This window comes from Pantherophis guttatus, chromosome 1 (assembly GCF_059756535.1).
Source record: "Pantherophis guttatus breed Tessera chromosome 1, ASM5975653v1, whole genome shotgun sequence".
NCBI classification, from domain to species: Eukaryota; Metazoa; Chordata; class Lepidosauria; order Squamata; family Colubridae; genus Pantherophis; species Pantherophis guttatus.
In genome coordinates this window covers 310,397,837-310,411,903 of record NC_142063.1, presented here as the reverse complement: position 1 = coordinate 310,411,903, position 14,067 = coordinate 310,397,837, and the positions used below count along the sequence as shown (strand labels likewise).

General features: G+C 37.1%; 1 protein-coding gene across 30 annotated transcripts in view; it reads left to right on the top strand.

Moving 5' to 3' along the window:
- The window catches only part of NRXN1 (neurexin 1), a 927,325-nt gene extending 914,294 nt beyond the window's left edge, over positions 1–13,031 (top strand). For all 30 annotated transcript variants that reach the window (XM_034427409.3, XM_034427408.3, XM_060692589.2 and 27 more), the window contains one exon: positions 9,586–13,031. In XM_034427409.3, the coding sequence (XP_034283300.1) occupies positions 9,586–9,890 (305 nt within the window). In that variant the 3' untranslated portion in view covers positions 9,891–13,031. The remainder of the gene's footprint in view (positions 1–9,585) is intronic.
- Positions 13,032–14,067: the final 1,036 nt, after the last annotated feature.

The following is a 14,067-nucleotide window of genomic DNA, read 5'->3' as shown; positions in this document are numbered from 1 at the left end:
ATGAAAATGTAATGGAGATAAAGCCTGCTAATCAAGCAGTGCATAATAAAGCCAGAATAAAAAGTGACCAAATCATATGAAGTACAATTTACATTGGAATACACAAAGATATCACACAAACAGTATTTACAGAGAGAAAAATCCAATCATACTCTTGACCATTCTTTGCTCTTAGATTACAATTTTTCCATTTCTGTCTGTATGTACTCGGTATATAAGTAGAAGAAATCTGTAGTTCCTGCTTCTTGAGCACATCTCCTCAAATATGGGTTTGAATAATAAGGATATATTCCAGTATTTGAGCATGGAAAGTGGTTAAGGCAAATCAGTAGACCAGAAACAATTTATCTTATCTACAACCAAAGTCACTCCCATGGAGATAATTCTCAGTTCCTCTTCCTGATCCTGATATGATTGAGACACTGCTGTCATTTTTATATCATTGTATTCTTTTCCATTACAGATTTATTTCTTACATGTTCAGTTTTCTTATTTGATAGGCATAATAAAACCAGACTGATATGTATACATTTTTGCTTCCTTTATAAATTGAATTCATTATGCATTCAACAGTGACCTTTTAATCCCTACTGATTATTTATAACGATAACTATTAGAAGATCTTCCAAAAAAAAAAAAATTGAGTCTGAGATTCCTGCTGGTGCAGTGTTTAGAATACAATATTACAGGCTGATTCTGCCAGCAGCCAGAGGCTCAATCTCAACAGGGCTCAAGGTTGACTCAGCCTTCCATTCTTCTGAAATCGATAAAATGAGGACCTAAGTGTTGAGGGCAAAATGCTGACATTGTAAACTACTCAGAAAGTACTGAAAAGCTCTATGTAGCAGTATATAAATCTACTGTAAGTGCTATTGCTATCCCTCCAGTATTTTCCAGCTAATAAAGAATTATTCATGTATAGATAATCAAACTGATGTTGACAGGTTGAATTTTCAAAGCCATTCCAAGTGTATGCCAGCTTCTTCCCCCTAGATAGCATCAAACATCCATATGATAAATTATATATTATAGCAGATTATTAATCTATCTAGTCAAGATTGTTTAAGAAACAGTAGCATAAAGTTATTTCCATATTCTAGATTCATAGAATTGGAAAGGTCACTGATGCCAACTCTTGTTCAGTTCAAAGAATCCAGTTAATTCATCATTGCCAGGTTCTATGAATTCTTTTCTTAATCACCCCCAAAAAAGGAGAATATATGTTTGTAATTTCCAAAGTAAACACAAGGTGGTCTTTTAAGATACTTCTTTTATTAGGAATCCAAGCAGAAGGCTGAATTTCCTAGGAATATCAGGAAATTCAAAACATCTTCACAACTAGATGTTTAACTAGTGGATTAACTGCACAAGAAATACCACAAGAAAGTATAGTAGATTCACGGTTTTCCTTGGATTAAACTTTCATTTCACCACTTCAACTGCATTTCCCTTTCCTTCTCTCTGTTACTTACATACAATTTATTTTATTTTATTTATTTTATTAATTATATTTCTATACCGCCCTTCTCCCAAAGGACTCAGGGCGGTGAACAGCCATGATCAAATACACAAATATAAAAATTAAAAAACAATTTAAAACCAGATTAAATACTTTGGCCCACAATTAAAAACATCCCATTAAAATCCAATTTAAAATTTAAAACCATTAAAATTAGGCTAGCCCGGCTTGCTGGAATAACAAAGTCTTCAGGACACGGCGGAAGATGCACAAGTCCGGGATCCTCCGTACCTCCAGGGGCAGCTTGTTCCAGAGGGTAGGAGCCCCCACTGAGAAGGCTCTCCCCCGGGGGGTCACCAGTCGACATTTTCTGACCAACGGCACCTCAAGGAGCCCCGCCCTGTGGGAGCGTACTGGCCGGTGGGAGGCTGTCAGTAGCAGAAGGCAGTCCATAAGTAACCAGGTCCTAAGCCATGGACCGCTTTAAAGATGTTAATCAACACCTTGAATCGCACCTGGAAGACCACTGGGAGCCAATGCAGCTCGCGCAGGAGAGGGAGTACATGGGAGTAATACAATAAACCTAAAGCTGAAGTAAGGAGCAAAATTTTGTTGAGGTCTATATTCCCTTAGGGATAGCAGAACTAAAACAAGCTGGAAATGAGACAGAGCCAAAAAGAGTTGGAGCCATCACTTACAGTATTTCATTCCTATTCTTCTCTCTCTTTTTACTCTTTTCCTTATTGACAATCTTTCTCTACTTTCCACACAGCAAGTTGCTGTAGATAGACACAGATCATTCCTACTAGGCATTTTGCAGATTGTGCATTTTAAATATACTTTTCAATGAAATGAAATGTACAGGGTTGCTAATCCCTAGGCCAAAGGCATATGGTGTAGAAATTTTTGTTGGGAAACTGGGAAGGTTTGGTTAATAATGAGTGATTATTGCACTTCTATGATAATGTGAAATTACTCTGAATCCAGGAAATGTTCAATAAAAACGCTCCATGGCTTAGGACCCGGGTACTTACGAGACCGCCTTCTGCCACCAATAGCCTCCCATCGACCAGTATGCTCCCACAGAGAGGGACTCCTCAGGGTGCCATCAGTCAAACAATGTCGACTGGTGACCCCCGGAGGAGAGCCTTCTCTGTGGAGGCACCTGCCCTCTGGAATGAGCTGCCCCCGGAGATTCGTAGGATTCCCGACCTTCGCACCTTTCGCCGCACCCTCAAAACGCTATTGTTTCACCAAGCAGGGCTGACCTAAATGCTATTTTAATGGGTGGTTTCTATTTTAGCTCTTTCGGCCAAATTATTTAATATTTTTAAATTGTCTTTTAACTTTCATATAGTTGTGGGTTTTATTTTTGGCTGTACACCGCCCTGAGTCCTTCGGGAGAAGGGCGGTATAAAAATTGAATAAAATAAAATAAATAAAATAAAATAAATAAAAGAACAAAAAAATCTGTTCTATGACAGGAATGGGAACAAGTAAAATGTTTACCATTAGTAATGTCTATTTAACACCCAATCTATTTTAGGAAAACAGGAGATTTACCAAATGGTCTCTCTACACATAATGTCTTTGTCTTTGTCTACTTACCTGTTATTCTAGGAAAGAAGAGTGGAAGGGAACTGAGTTCAGTTCTTCCTTTATCCTCACCAACTAAGTGTACAACAATTTCCCTCTTTAACAAGTTAAAGTTCCCACAAAAGCAAAAGTTCCTGTAACTACAACACTCTACCATACAACACATTTATTTTCAAACAATTTCCAGTGTGCTCTATGGCCACTATGCATTTCCCCAATGCATTCCATATTCTTGATCATACACATCTCGAATATTGCATGCTACTATTCAGAGCTGAAAAAAGCAGTTGCAGACAATCATTGCACTTTCCAAGGAGCATCTCTCAAGAAGCTGCAACTGCTCAAAATGTAGCAGCACAAGCAGTAAATGGGTATCTCTCAGTGGCCCATGTCTTCTGCTTCTTGTCTACTCCTGTAATTTCTGGTTGTTTGGCCAGTACCTGGCTGTCTATCTGTATCTGAAAGCCCCACAGATAATATTTACTCTTAATAACTTTCTATGGAATCTCCCATCTGGACGTGGGATGGTCTAGTCCAGAGGTGTCAAACTTGCAGCATCACAGCGGCATCACGTGACATATCGGAACTTTTTTCCCCTTTGCTAAACCGCGTGTTGCCAGCATGTGACGCATCCAGCCCATGGGCCAGAGGTTTGACAACCCTGGTCTAGCCCATGCACAGTACAGATATTCCTGTAGACAATGCCAAACTACTTGGTTGTGCTGCTCAATGTATGCTGTTCCTGCATCTTACACTCTGCCACTATGTGTGGAACTGTCTCTGAGGCCTCTCTGCATAGTTAAAACTCTGTAGAGATTCTCAGTCATCCAGGTCATGGTTGTCCCAAAGGCGCTTTTTCAGGAGGCAACTGGACTTTTTGTTTTTTCTTATGAAGACGTTTCGTTTCTCATCCAAGAAGCTTCTTCAGCTCTGACAGGAGAGTGGATAATGGAAGGATTTATATTCCTTGCAGACAGCTGGTAATCTGCATCCTTTTAGAGGGTCATTGAAGCACTTGGAAGTTTATCTGTGTTTTGAGGATCTCCTGGTTCTGTAGTCTGCAATTTTTTCCTCTGGAAATCCATTCCTACTCCCACACCACGGGTGTTCATCCCAAAGGTGTTCCAAGGATGTTGGAACACCTTTGGGATGTGTATAGTCTCTATACTCTCTGTATAGTCTCTACCTTGTGTCCTGTCTGTAGTTGTAAGATAGACTCTTGCTTCTATGCATCTGGTGCTTAGTGCCTGTGATCATGCTGCTATAATCAGTGCCTCAGTGCTGTCTTTTACTCCAATTCTTTCCAGCATTACCTATATATATCAGCAATCAATCATCACTTATATTCCCTGCTTCAAATTACTAATTTCCAAAATCACAAATACTAATAAGAGTGGGGGGAGATTTTGTAGCTCCTAGTTCCTTTTTTTTTTTAACATAAGGAGTAATTCCCTCTCATAAGACTTAAATCTATTTAGTATCATAATTTTGCCCCAACTCTATTTAAAGTTTTCAGTAACAATATAAAGGCAAAATCATCAGAGGATATATATTGTAGACATGTAATGCTAAGAAGTCCTGGAGTATAACTGTCCAGATGAAATGAAGTTTAGATAAGGTGATACAGCTCAGAGAGCTTTTTGGTTTCCAGCTGCTCCCAGATTGAAAGCCTACCAGAGACTATACTAATAAGCAATTCCACTCATACCCCCATATAAAAGTTGATGAGTAAATAGGCAGAGAAAATGTATGTAATCTTGTGAATAATTTTCTAATTCCCCCATTTCCATTTGATATATGCAAAAGCATGAATATAAACCAAGAAAAGGTCTTAAACTGTATTTTTGTTAATAAAAGCTTTTGCTAATCTCAATTCTCAAACACTCCAGGAATCTGCAATTCCCATTTTCTTTTCACAGCATTAGTGAACAATGGACATTGGCAATAGTCTTTTTTTCTTTCTTTCTTTCCCCTGAAAGTACTGCCAAGAATTATAATAAGCCTGTAATATGTAGTGGAAAAGTCTAAACAAGTGTGACTGTTCTGCATAAGTTATTTCATGGCTACAGAAATGCAAACAGGAATACAAAAATCAATCCCGGCCAATAGGGTCTACAATATAATTCAAAAGGTTGCATAATAGTGGTGAGTGAAGAGAGAATGCTGAAGGAAAACAAGTGCAGCATACCCATGTCACTGATGATATGCAAAATAGAGCATTGTAGACAGAATGCCTGTTTAATAATATTTTCATTCCACTCTCAGAAACTAAATTGTATGACTTTCCACTTACCCTCAGCCAAACCATCCACACAGCCAAACAAATAGCTTTAGTACTTGCAGGTGTTCCTTTCTATCACAGTCACAAGAGATTCTTTCCAATCTGTTCATTTTATCATCTTAAATCTATAGAACTGGACTAGTTACCAGTTTTTCATCTGCCATTGCTTGGACAATAATAAGGTACTGATATTATTTTGATTTCTTTTCAACATACACTAATGCAGTCTTTTAAATAGTGTTTTTCCCCCAGAGTAATAAAGATATGTTGGCAGACACTGCTCGGTATTCATTGAATTGCTGTCAGGAAGTTAGCAGCAATCCTTTTAAGGAATAAGTTTTCATGGCCTGAAAATATGTTTGTATTCAGGAAACTATGAGAATTATTTTGCAAGCATCTTCTATCCTCCAAATTACAAAATAATTATCAATTACAATTCTTCCTATTTCTCAGGAAAGGCTGTAACAGTTAAATCACGTAGAAAACCAAAGTAGATTGCTGTTTTTAAACAGATGTTCTGTGAGTATCCTGTGACCAAATTTAATCAAAGTCTGATTCATACTTGCTTGACAGTTTAATGACTGCAACAAGGTTCATATTACTTCAGTTACAGTGCATTCATTGAAGTTAAACTGTCAGGTATATGGGTTGGATAATATAAGTGCAGACTTACTGTAGCACTGGAGTAGTTCTAACATCGAAGAACAGCTTCTCAGGAATGTTGGAAAACTGATGTATATAACATTTACAGTTTATTTCAGACACATGAAGAAAAACTCCAAGTGGCACAACTGGCACTAAAGAGACTAGTTTCTTCTTTATGTACTATGTATCTTATTATTTATGGCAACTATATTTTTCCATCATTTCAGTAAAAGTAACACTCAAGTAGGAGCATCTGCAGTTGCTGTGCCCCTTTGAAATGGCATGCATTGTCACAATGTATAGAACAGGGAGGGCTCTTATCACAATGGTGCAATGTTCTTTTCACACACTGACTGGTTTGACCATAATCATTCCCCCATCATAGACATGGCTATTACAAAAACTCTTCACTTCTCTTTATTCTGTAGATATAAATAGAGCATTTGCCGCTGAAAATGTCCAATCCATGATTACATTCATATAGTATTTCTGGCGCATTCTTTATACTAGATATGTTGTTGTGAAAAACAACCAATATTGATAATATTGAAAAAGTTATTTTTCTTTTATTAAGGCAATGAAAAAAACAAAAGTGTGTCTTCATTGCAGTTTCCACCCCATTTCCCACACCCGATATTAGAAGCTACTACTCTGACAAAGCTAGGAACAGCTTCAAGTTAATTAAGTGGTTCTGTCTTCTTGAAACAGATGGAGTGAGATGATTGTGAAACATTGCTTAAAGTGAAACAATGCCAGCAGTTTCAGATTATTTTTAAGAAAAATTAAAATTTTCAGTTTTATATCTTTATACCTGGTATTCAGTGGAACATTTTATTGTAAAAGAGGTTTGAAAGTTTTTTTTTTTTTTTTTTTTGCCAATTAATAGAAATCTAATTGACAGCATTTGCATAAAATGCCTACATTTAAAAGATGATATTTAGCCTGTCAGGTAGCATCATCTCTTTTCAGCATGTTCTATTCTTCCTTGAACAGAAAGTAATTTCCAGAATCACATTCAGCATGATAAATCTCCTATTTTCATTTTCTATAGCTATTCCTATAGAGTTATCCTGTCACAGCGAATTATGAAACAATTGTTGACATATCCAGCTCAGATGAATTTCCACATAATACTGGGCATAGAATGAAGAATTAAATTAAAAGAAAGATGTGGTTTCTAACCACCCTTGTTCATCCTAAATTTAGAAATGGAAGCTTAGAGTTTGCTGGCTAGAAAATCCTAGAAGAGAAAACCTGAGAAAAATCTATGTAGATTTAAGGTAGATAATTACCTAAGCATGTTGTTGGGAAACTTACTAAGCTGAAGTGGATGTCATACTGCTTCTTCAGCCGAAACTTTCTTTACTTCTTGTTGGGGATCCATAAATGGCATCCTCAGAAAAGTATCAGCTGAAGGGCCCTATCCAGTGGTGGGTTCCTCCCGGTTCTGCCCGGTTCTGCCGAGCCGGTAACGGTGACGATATGACGTCACCGAACCGGTTCTACCCCACCCACCCCCCATGTTATTCTTACCTTTTATTTGTCCCCACCCCCAATCTATTGCTGCCTCCTGAGTCCCAGCTGATGGCTAGAGGGAAAAAAACTGTTTAAACTCTTGTTGCGGGGCTTCAAAGGGCCGCCCTACAGCTGATCAGTGTTAAAAGAAAACAAATGAGTAGACCGGTGCCTGCAAAAGTAAAAGGGTAGACCAGTGCCTGCAAAAATACATAAGTAGATCAGTGCCTGCAAAAATACATGAGTAGATCAGTGCCTGCAAAAATAAATGGGTAGATCGGTACAGCTCTGCAAGCAGTTAAAAGCCTGGTAGACCAGTACCTCTGCTAAATCCTAAATGTCACATGACCATCAAGCCACGCCCACAAAATAAGCCATGCCCACAGAACCAGTAGTAAAAAAATTTAGAACCCACCCCTGGCCCTGTCACCTGTTACTATCTTACTGAGCATTGGAAGACATTTTAAATAAGACTCGTGGATCTCTTCTGGAGAGGGCAAGGGGACAGGCCAAAACACAGGTGCAGGGCAAAGTGCATGTGAGAGCTGAATGTTTATTAGACTGGAAAGAAATACTTTTAATACCCATGTTCATTAAGTATCTAAAGCAAAGAAGAGCGAAAAGCAAAAACAAGAGAGTTTTTGAGACTTAGAATAAAAGCAGTGGCTATTCTTCATGCTGAATATTTGAGAGGATGGAAGAAGGGAGGAGAAAGAGGAGAAAAATAGTGATAGTGGTAGCAAAGTGGGTGCAGTTGTCTACTGTTGCTGCTGTGGCTTTCCTCAGGGCTGAAACTAATATTGGGAGTTTCCTCATACAGTTCACCTTCTAAATTGTAAAATTGCCTCCGTTGCCCCAACATTTATCAAGTATATTTGCTTATTTCTTAGCACCGGTCCCTCTTCTTCCTCCCCCACATGCACTGCTGTGCTTCTCTTTTCCTCTCTTACACTTTTCTTCTTTGATGGAACCCCTTTGCTTCACTGGAAATGCTTTGGTTGAGTCTGCCCTTTCTTTCAAGGCTTCCCGTCTCTTTTCCTCCCTAAAATATGTGATGCACACTCTTCTTTAGCATCTTTTCACATTTTCCAAGCCATTCTTACTCTTTTCTTACCCCTATCCACTTTCATTTCTTAGTTTTCTTGTGTTTTTTAAAAAATACATACATAGAGACATACATTCATACATACATATATACATACATACATACATACATACTTGTTTTCGTAGATTTTCACAGGTAGAGGTATGCAAGTTTTGGTGTATTCGGGTCTTTTCCCATGTAAGATTGAAAGTATCTTGGCGATGTTTCGACATACATACATATATACATACATACATACTCAAAATTCCTGTTCAATTTCTCTTTTTATACAATTATACAGTTCACCCATTTTCCCCCTCTATGGATACTAACAAGGACTATCAATTCAATAACACATTAAACTGTACCAAAAAGACGGACTACTCTTCATAACATGTAAAAAAGGAATATGAGACATATATAAAAAATCTTATATTTTGTTTTGTACACCAGTGGATTAATGGGTTTAATCTGCCCAGATATACCTAGAACCCTTGTAGGTGTCGGGGTTCCAAGTAACACCAAACTAAGTAGATGCTATTTATTCCTCATATGTTATATTTCCACCAGTAATAAATGCTTTCTTTACATGTATAAGCATTCATATGTTAATGATTATTTTACTGATTTCAAGATTTTTATTTTTTAATAAGCGTCAGAAGATCATATGCAATAGACTTGCAGAATCTAATATTTGTTCTCTAGTAGCATAATGAAATTGTGCAGTTTTTGAAAGACTGCAGTAAATGCTTTTTCTAAACAGATGAGAAAGTTCTAGGTTGTCAGATCAGCATAATGTAAAGTTGATTCTCTGAACCAGATAGTTCCTTGGGGAATGGTGGGGTATGGAGCAGAGAGAACTGATTTGCCCAACTTTCCTGGATTGATTCCAGAATCCTAAAGTGAAACCAGCTTTCCAAAGCAATAGTGATACAATTAAAAATGTTTAGGTGATTTTCTACTTTTGATTACATAAATATATATATTTTTATCATCTGCTTACAGCAAGTCCCACCAAACCAGGACGGGGAGGATACCCAAGTTCAGAAGAGGTGGTTCGGGAATCCAGCAGCACGACTGGCATGGTGGTTGGGATCGTAGCAGCAGCTGCTCTGTGCATTCTCATCCTCCTCTACGCTATGTACAAGTACAGGAACCGAGATGAAGGCTCCTATCATGTTGATGAGAGTCGAAACTACATCAGTAACTCAGCACAGTCCAACGGGGCTGTGATTAAGGAAAAGCAACCCAACAGCTCTAAAAGCTCCAGCAAAAATAAGAAAAACAAGGATAAGGAGTACTATGTCTGATCCCAACAACTGGAAAGAACAATTGTATAGAAATAGTTTTCATTTTATCTGAGACATAAAACAAAACTTATTTACTTTACTTTTTATGAAGCACATACAAAGTTTAAAAAATGGGGAAAGGAATATGGGGAATGCAAATAGAAAGGAAAGACTTTTTAACAAAACAAGGAATGACAAAAATGAAATAAGCATTTCATACTCTGGTTTCTCTGAAATAGGAATCAGTAAACCCCCTTACTTTCACAGTGTTTTCATTTACTCTGCCATCTTTATGTTGCTGGAATGTTTCTGAAGAAGATGTTGGTACTACTGCACACTCATAAGGCAAAGAGTATTACTCCAAAACATCACCCAGCACAACACAAATTGTGACAAACTGAAACAAAGAAAAGATGAAATCATGCACACACCCACAGTAAAGAAGCTACCTACGAGTCTGGATTTAGCCAAAGTGCTAGCACTTTCCTGAGGAGTAAGTCAATCTGATTACCTGACAAGACTTTGCCATTTGACACAAGCCCTCAAGAAGCAAAGATTGAAACTGAGCTTGCCAACTGGTGCAACAAAACAATGATTGGAGCTTGGGTTTGAAGTAAAGTGCTGGCTTTTCTGAATAAACCACATTTAAAAACAGAAGAAGAAAACATTTTTGAAAAAAGCCCCTTTCTGGTTGTGAAGAAAAAAATATAGCGGCCTTAGTTTCAAAAATAACAATAAACAAAGAAACAAAATACATGAAATATAAGGCTTATTTTCACACACCATTACCAACAAATCCTAAACTGAGGGCATAGATGCGATCATTGGAATTTAAAAAAATCATGCACGCTTAGTATGTTATTACCTATGTTTATATTAAAAACACATCTATATGTGCTTTCTGGACTGTGATAAGTGATGTTTTCTAGCCTGTTGTATAGAAATGCAAACTATATCTGCTCTTCAACCATTTTTGGTAAACTCAATGTTCTAAGTGTTGCTAGGTATAGAATGTTTTATGACATCTGGAGCAACCAACATTTCTGTTTACTTTTACAGCCATGAGAAACTGCCACACTTTTTATTCCCTTCTTGTCTTCCTTCCTCCCTCCCTTCCTTCTTCCCTCCCTTCCTGGGTTTGATTTTAATTTACAGTGTAGTAAATATACTAAACAGGATGTGTATGAATGTATATAAGAGTCAGCTAATTTTCTTCTTAACTTGTACAGCCTCTCTTCTTTTGCAGTTCAGTTTTAGTAGTTTGTATGAAAGAAGTGGACTTTAGAAAGCAAATATATATAGATATAAACTTCATTATTTTCTTCTCCAATTGTCTATCCTCTCCTATGATACATTAGCAAGATCAATCACAATTACGTGATTTCAGCTCCTTTCTCTTCCTATCCCATTAAACCCAACAACTACTGATTTAAGTGACCTTTACACTCTAGTTCAACTTTCTGGCTACTTGTCCAGGAATTGAGAAAAAGGTTGAATTCCATGATATCTTTCACCTAAACCTTTATTATCATTTGCTTTTTATTTGTATATCATTAGAGAGTTGGTTGGTAAAGAAATTCAGAAATCTGCCCTTTGAAGTACTCTAGCTCCTCTCACTAAAGCAACCCCGAGTTAGGAAAAATACTAATGTTCTCAACATAAACTGTACAAAACAAGAACAAAAGTTGCACCTTTTGTCAAATGAGGAATGGTTCTCCTTTTAACTTGTTTTTATTTACCCAGTTCTTACCCTGAGCTTGAATAGAATTTCTTCTTCTAAGGTAATGAGTACAATGGTTTGGTAAAAAAAAAAATTATCTAAGATTCTCTGCAAAAATATATGTATAAACATTACAAACATTCTGGTTTATATACATGCTTACGTTACAGATTTGCAAGTTTGCTTTTTTTTTAACCACAACAAAGTGACTGCTGCACTGGGTTCCCAATGATATGTCATTCTGTATCATCTTACTTAGAGAGATACAAGTACATTACATGGAAAGATAGTTCAGTAGAAAATCCGCCTTATCCTAGAAGACCTCCTGGGAGGAGTAGAATTGTTCACACTTTACAGACAGGAAAAAAGGAATTTAAAATTAGCTTTAATCAACAAGGCACTGTATTTTCTTGTATGCTGTTTGCTGCTGTTACAGCAAAAGACTGGGAACTGGTGTTCAACAGAGCAATACTTTAGAAATACAGTAGAACACTGCTAAATGATTTGTATAATGTGCTTTGTATCAAGGGCTTATGAGGGAAGAAAGGACGATGCATGTGACTATCTGAAGGGTATGTTGTGCTCAAGATAATCTGAAATTGTTTGGCTAATTGTCCTTGTATCTACCACCTTTTGCTGAGGGGAGGGCAGGAATAGGTTCATCCTGCATTATAACCATGGCAGAAACCTGACAAGCCATCAGTGAAGAATGGATATTGATAATCAGGAGAAAAAGAGAATTTAAGCTTTGGTATTCACTGATGGCAAAGTTCATATGTGACTTCATATACTCACTTTGTTACCCAGCTTTCCCCCCCAAACGATTAACATACTTACTTTAAGGGGTAAGTTATGGGAGATTGCTACTTCTAGCAAAGATATCTCAACTTGTTTTTTGAGGAGTTACTCCTATACTTCCTTGTTGATTTTGTGATTTAATAATGAGCGAAGTGTTTGCATTTATCAAATGTTTGCAGTAGCTATATTAAAACACTGTTCTTTTTTTTTTCAAAATTGCATAACAAATTCATTAATACCATCTCTATAATAATCTAATTTGTTTGACTAACACTGCAATCCTATGCATAATTAAGGGGGAAGGGATCGGTCCTATTTAAGTCATTGGGACTATTTCTGCATAAGTCATTGGGACTATTTCTGCATAAACATGCCTAGGATTCTGCTGGGATGAGACGGCTATGGGTTGGTTTTTTTTATTACCGTATTGTGTTGTCTTTTTTTTAACAAAACACTAAAAGAATATGTGAAATTATTCATTCCCAAAATATTAAAAAAAAGGTCAGAAGCCCTTAACCTTATAGTGCTTTCTGTGATAGATATTTACAATTTTTTTTAATTGTTGCAAGGCCAATTTATCCATTATTGGAAATGCTAAGCAAGTGGAATTTACCGTTTTGTTAATAAAATGTTTCTTAATACAATTGGTGGCTCATTATTTTTCAGCTCTTTTCACTATTAAGTCTGCTATCATCCTAATCATCATTCCAGAGAGAGAGGTCAAAAAAGTTGAGGCTGTGGCCACAACTGTGTGATCAAGGCATCACCTGTTTTTATGTGTGTCGTTGTGTGGAATTGGATAGGTAGAATACGTAAAAAAGGAGCAGGGCTTCAATTGCCCAATCACAGAAACCACAGAAAAAGGCATATTTGACCGCCTATGGCAGGGGTGTCAAACTTATGGCCTACGGGCCAGATGTGTCACATGATGAGCATGCCCACACCTGGTTTAGCAAAGGGAAAAAAGTCACGATATGTCACATGACAACATGACACCGCAAGTTTGACACCCCTGTTCCAAGGGGGCACTCCCTGAAATTTGTGTAGACCCCCAAATCAGTTTCAATTCTCCAAATTTTCCTCTATATTATTATATATGAAGCAGACCCGCACAAACTCATTCATATTAAAAAAGCAGGTGCTCACAATTGAAAATATAAGAGACATCATATTAGACATATCTTGATAGTTTGTTCTTAATAGAAGGTTTTGATTCGATTCACACATCGCTATGTTCACAGTTTATAAAAAGTACTATGACTGGAGTCATAGAATGCACTGAAGCATAATCAAACAAGCAACTTTATAACTTACTGAATCTTTGTATTAGGAGTGATTAATCATAGCCTGTGCTCAAACTGATGGGCTGATTACATGGACTGGAATTAATGTGGATCAAGATGCAGGCAGAAAAGACGATGTTCTTCAAAACTGCCCTCAGAAAAAGGGGAAACCTTATCTCTCTTATCTCATAAAATAAATTAAAATAAAACTAATAATGAGTTATTTCAATTATAGGAACAGAAAAATCTTATTACAACAAATGGAAACTTAGATGGTAAAAATGCATAATTGGGTTTACAGATAATTCAGACTTTTACTGATGGTCATCTTTAAGGACAAGCCATCTCTAGCTTTAGAGTCCCTGTATCAGGCAACGAAATGAGCCTTGGTGGTACA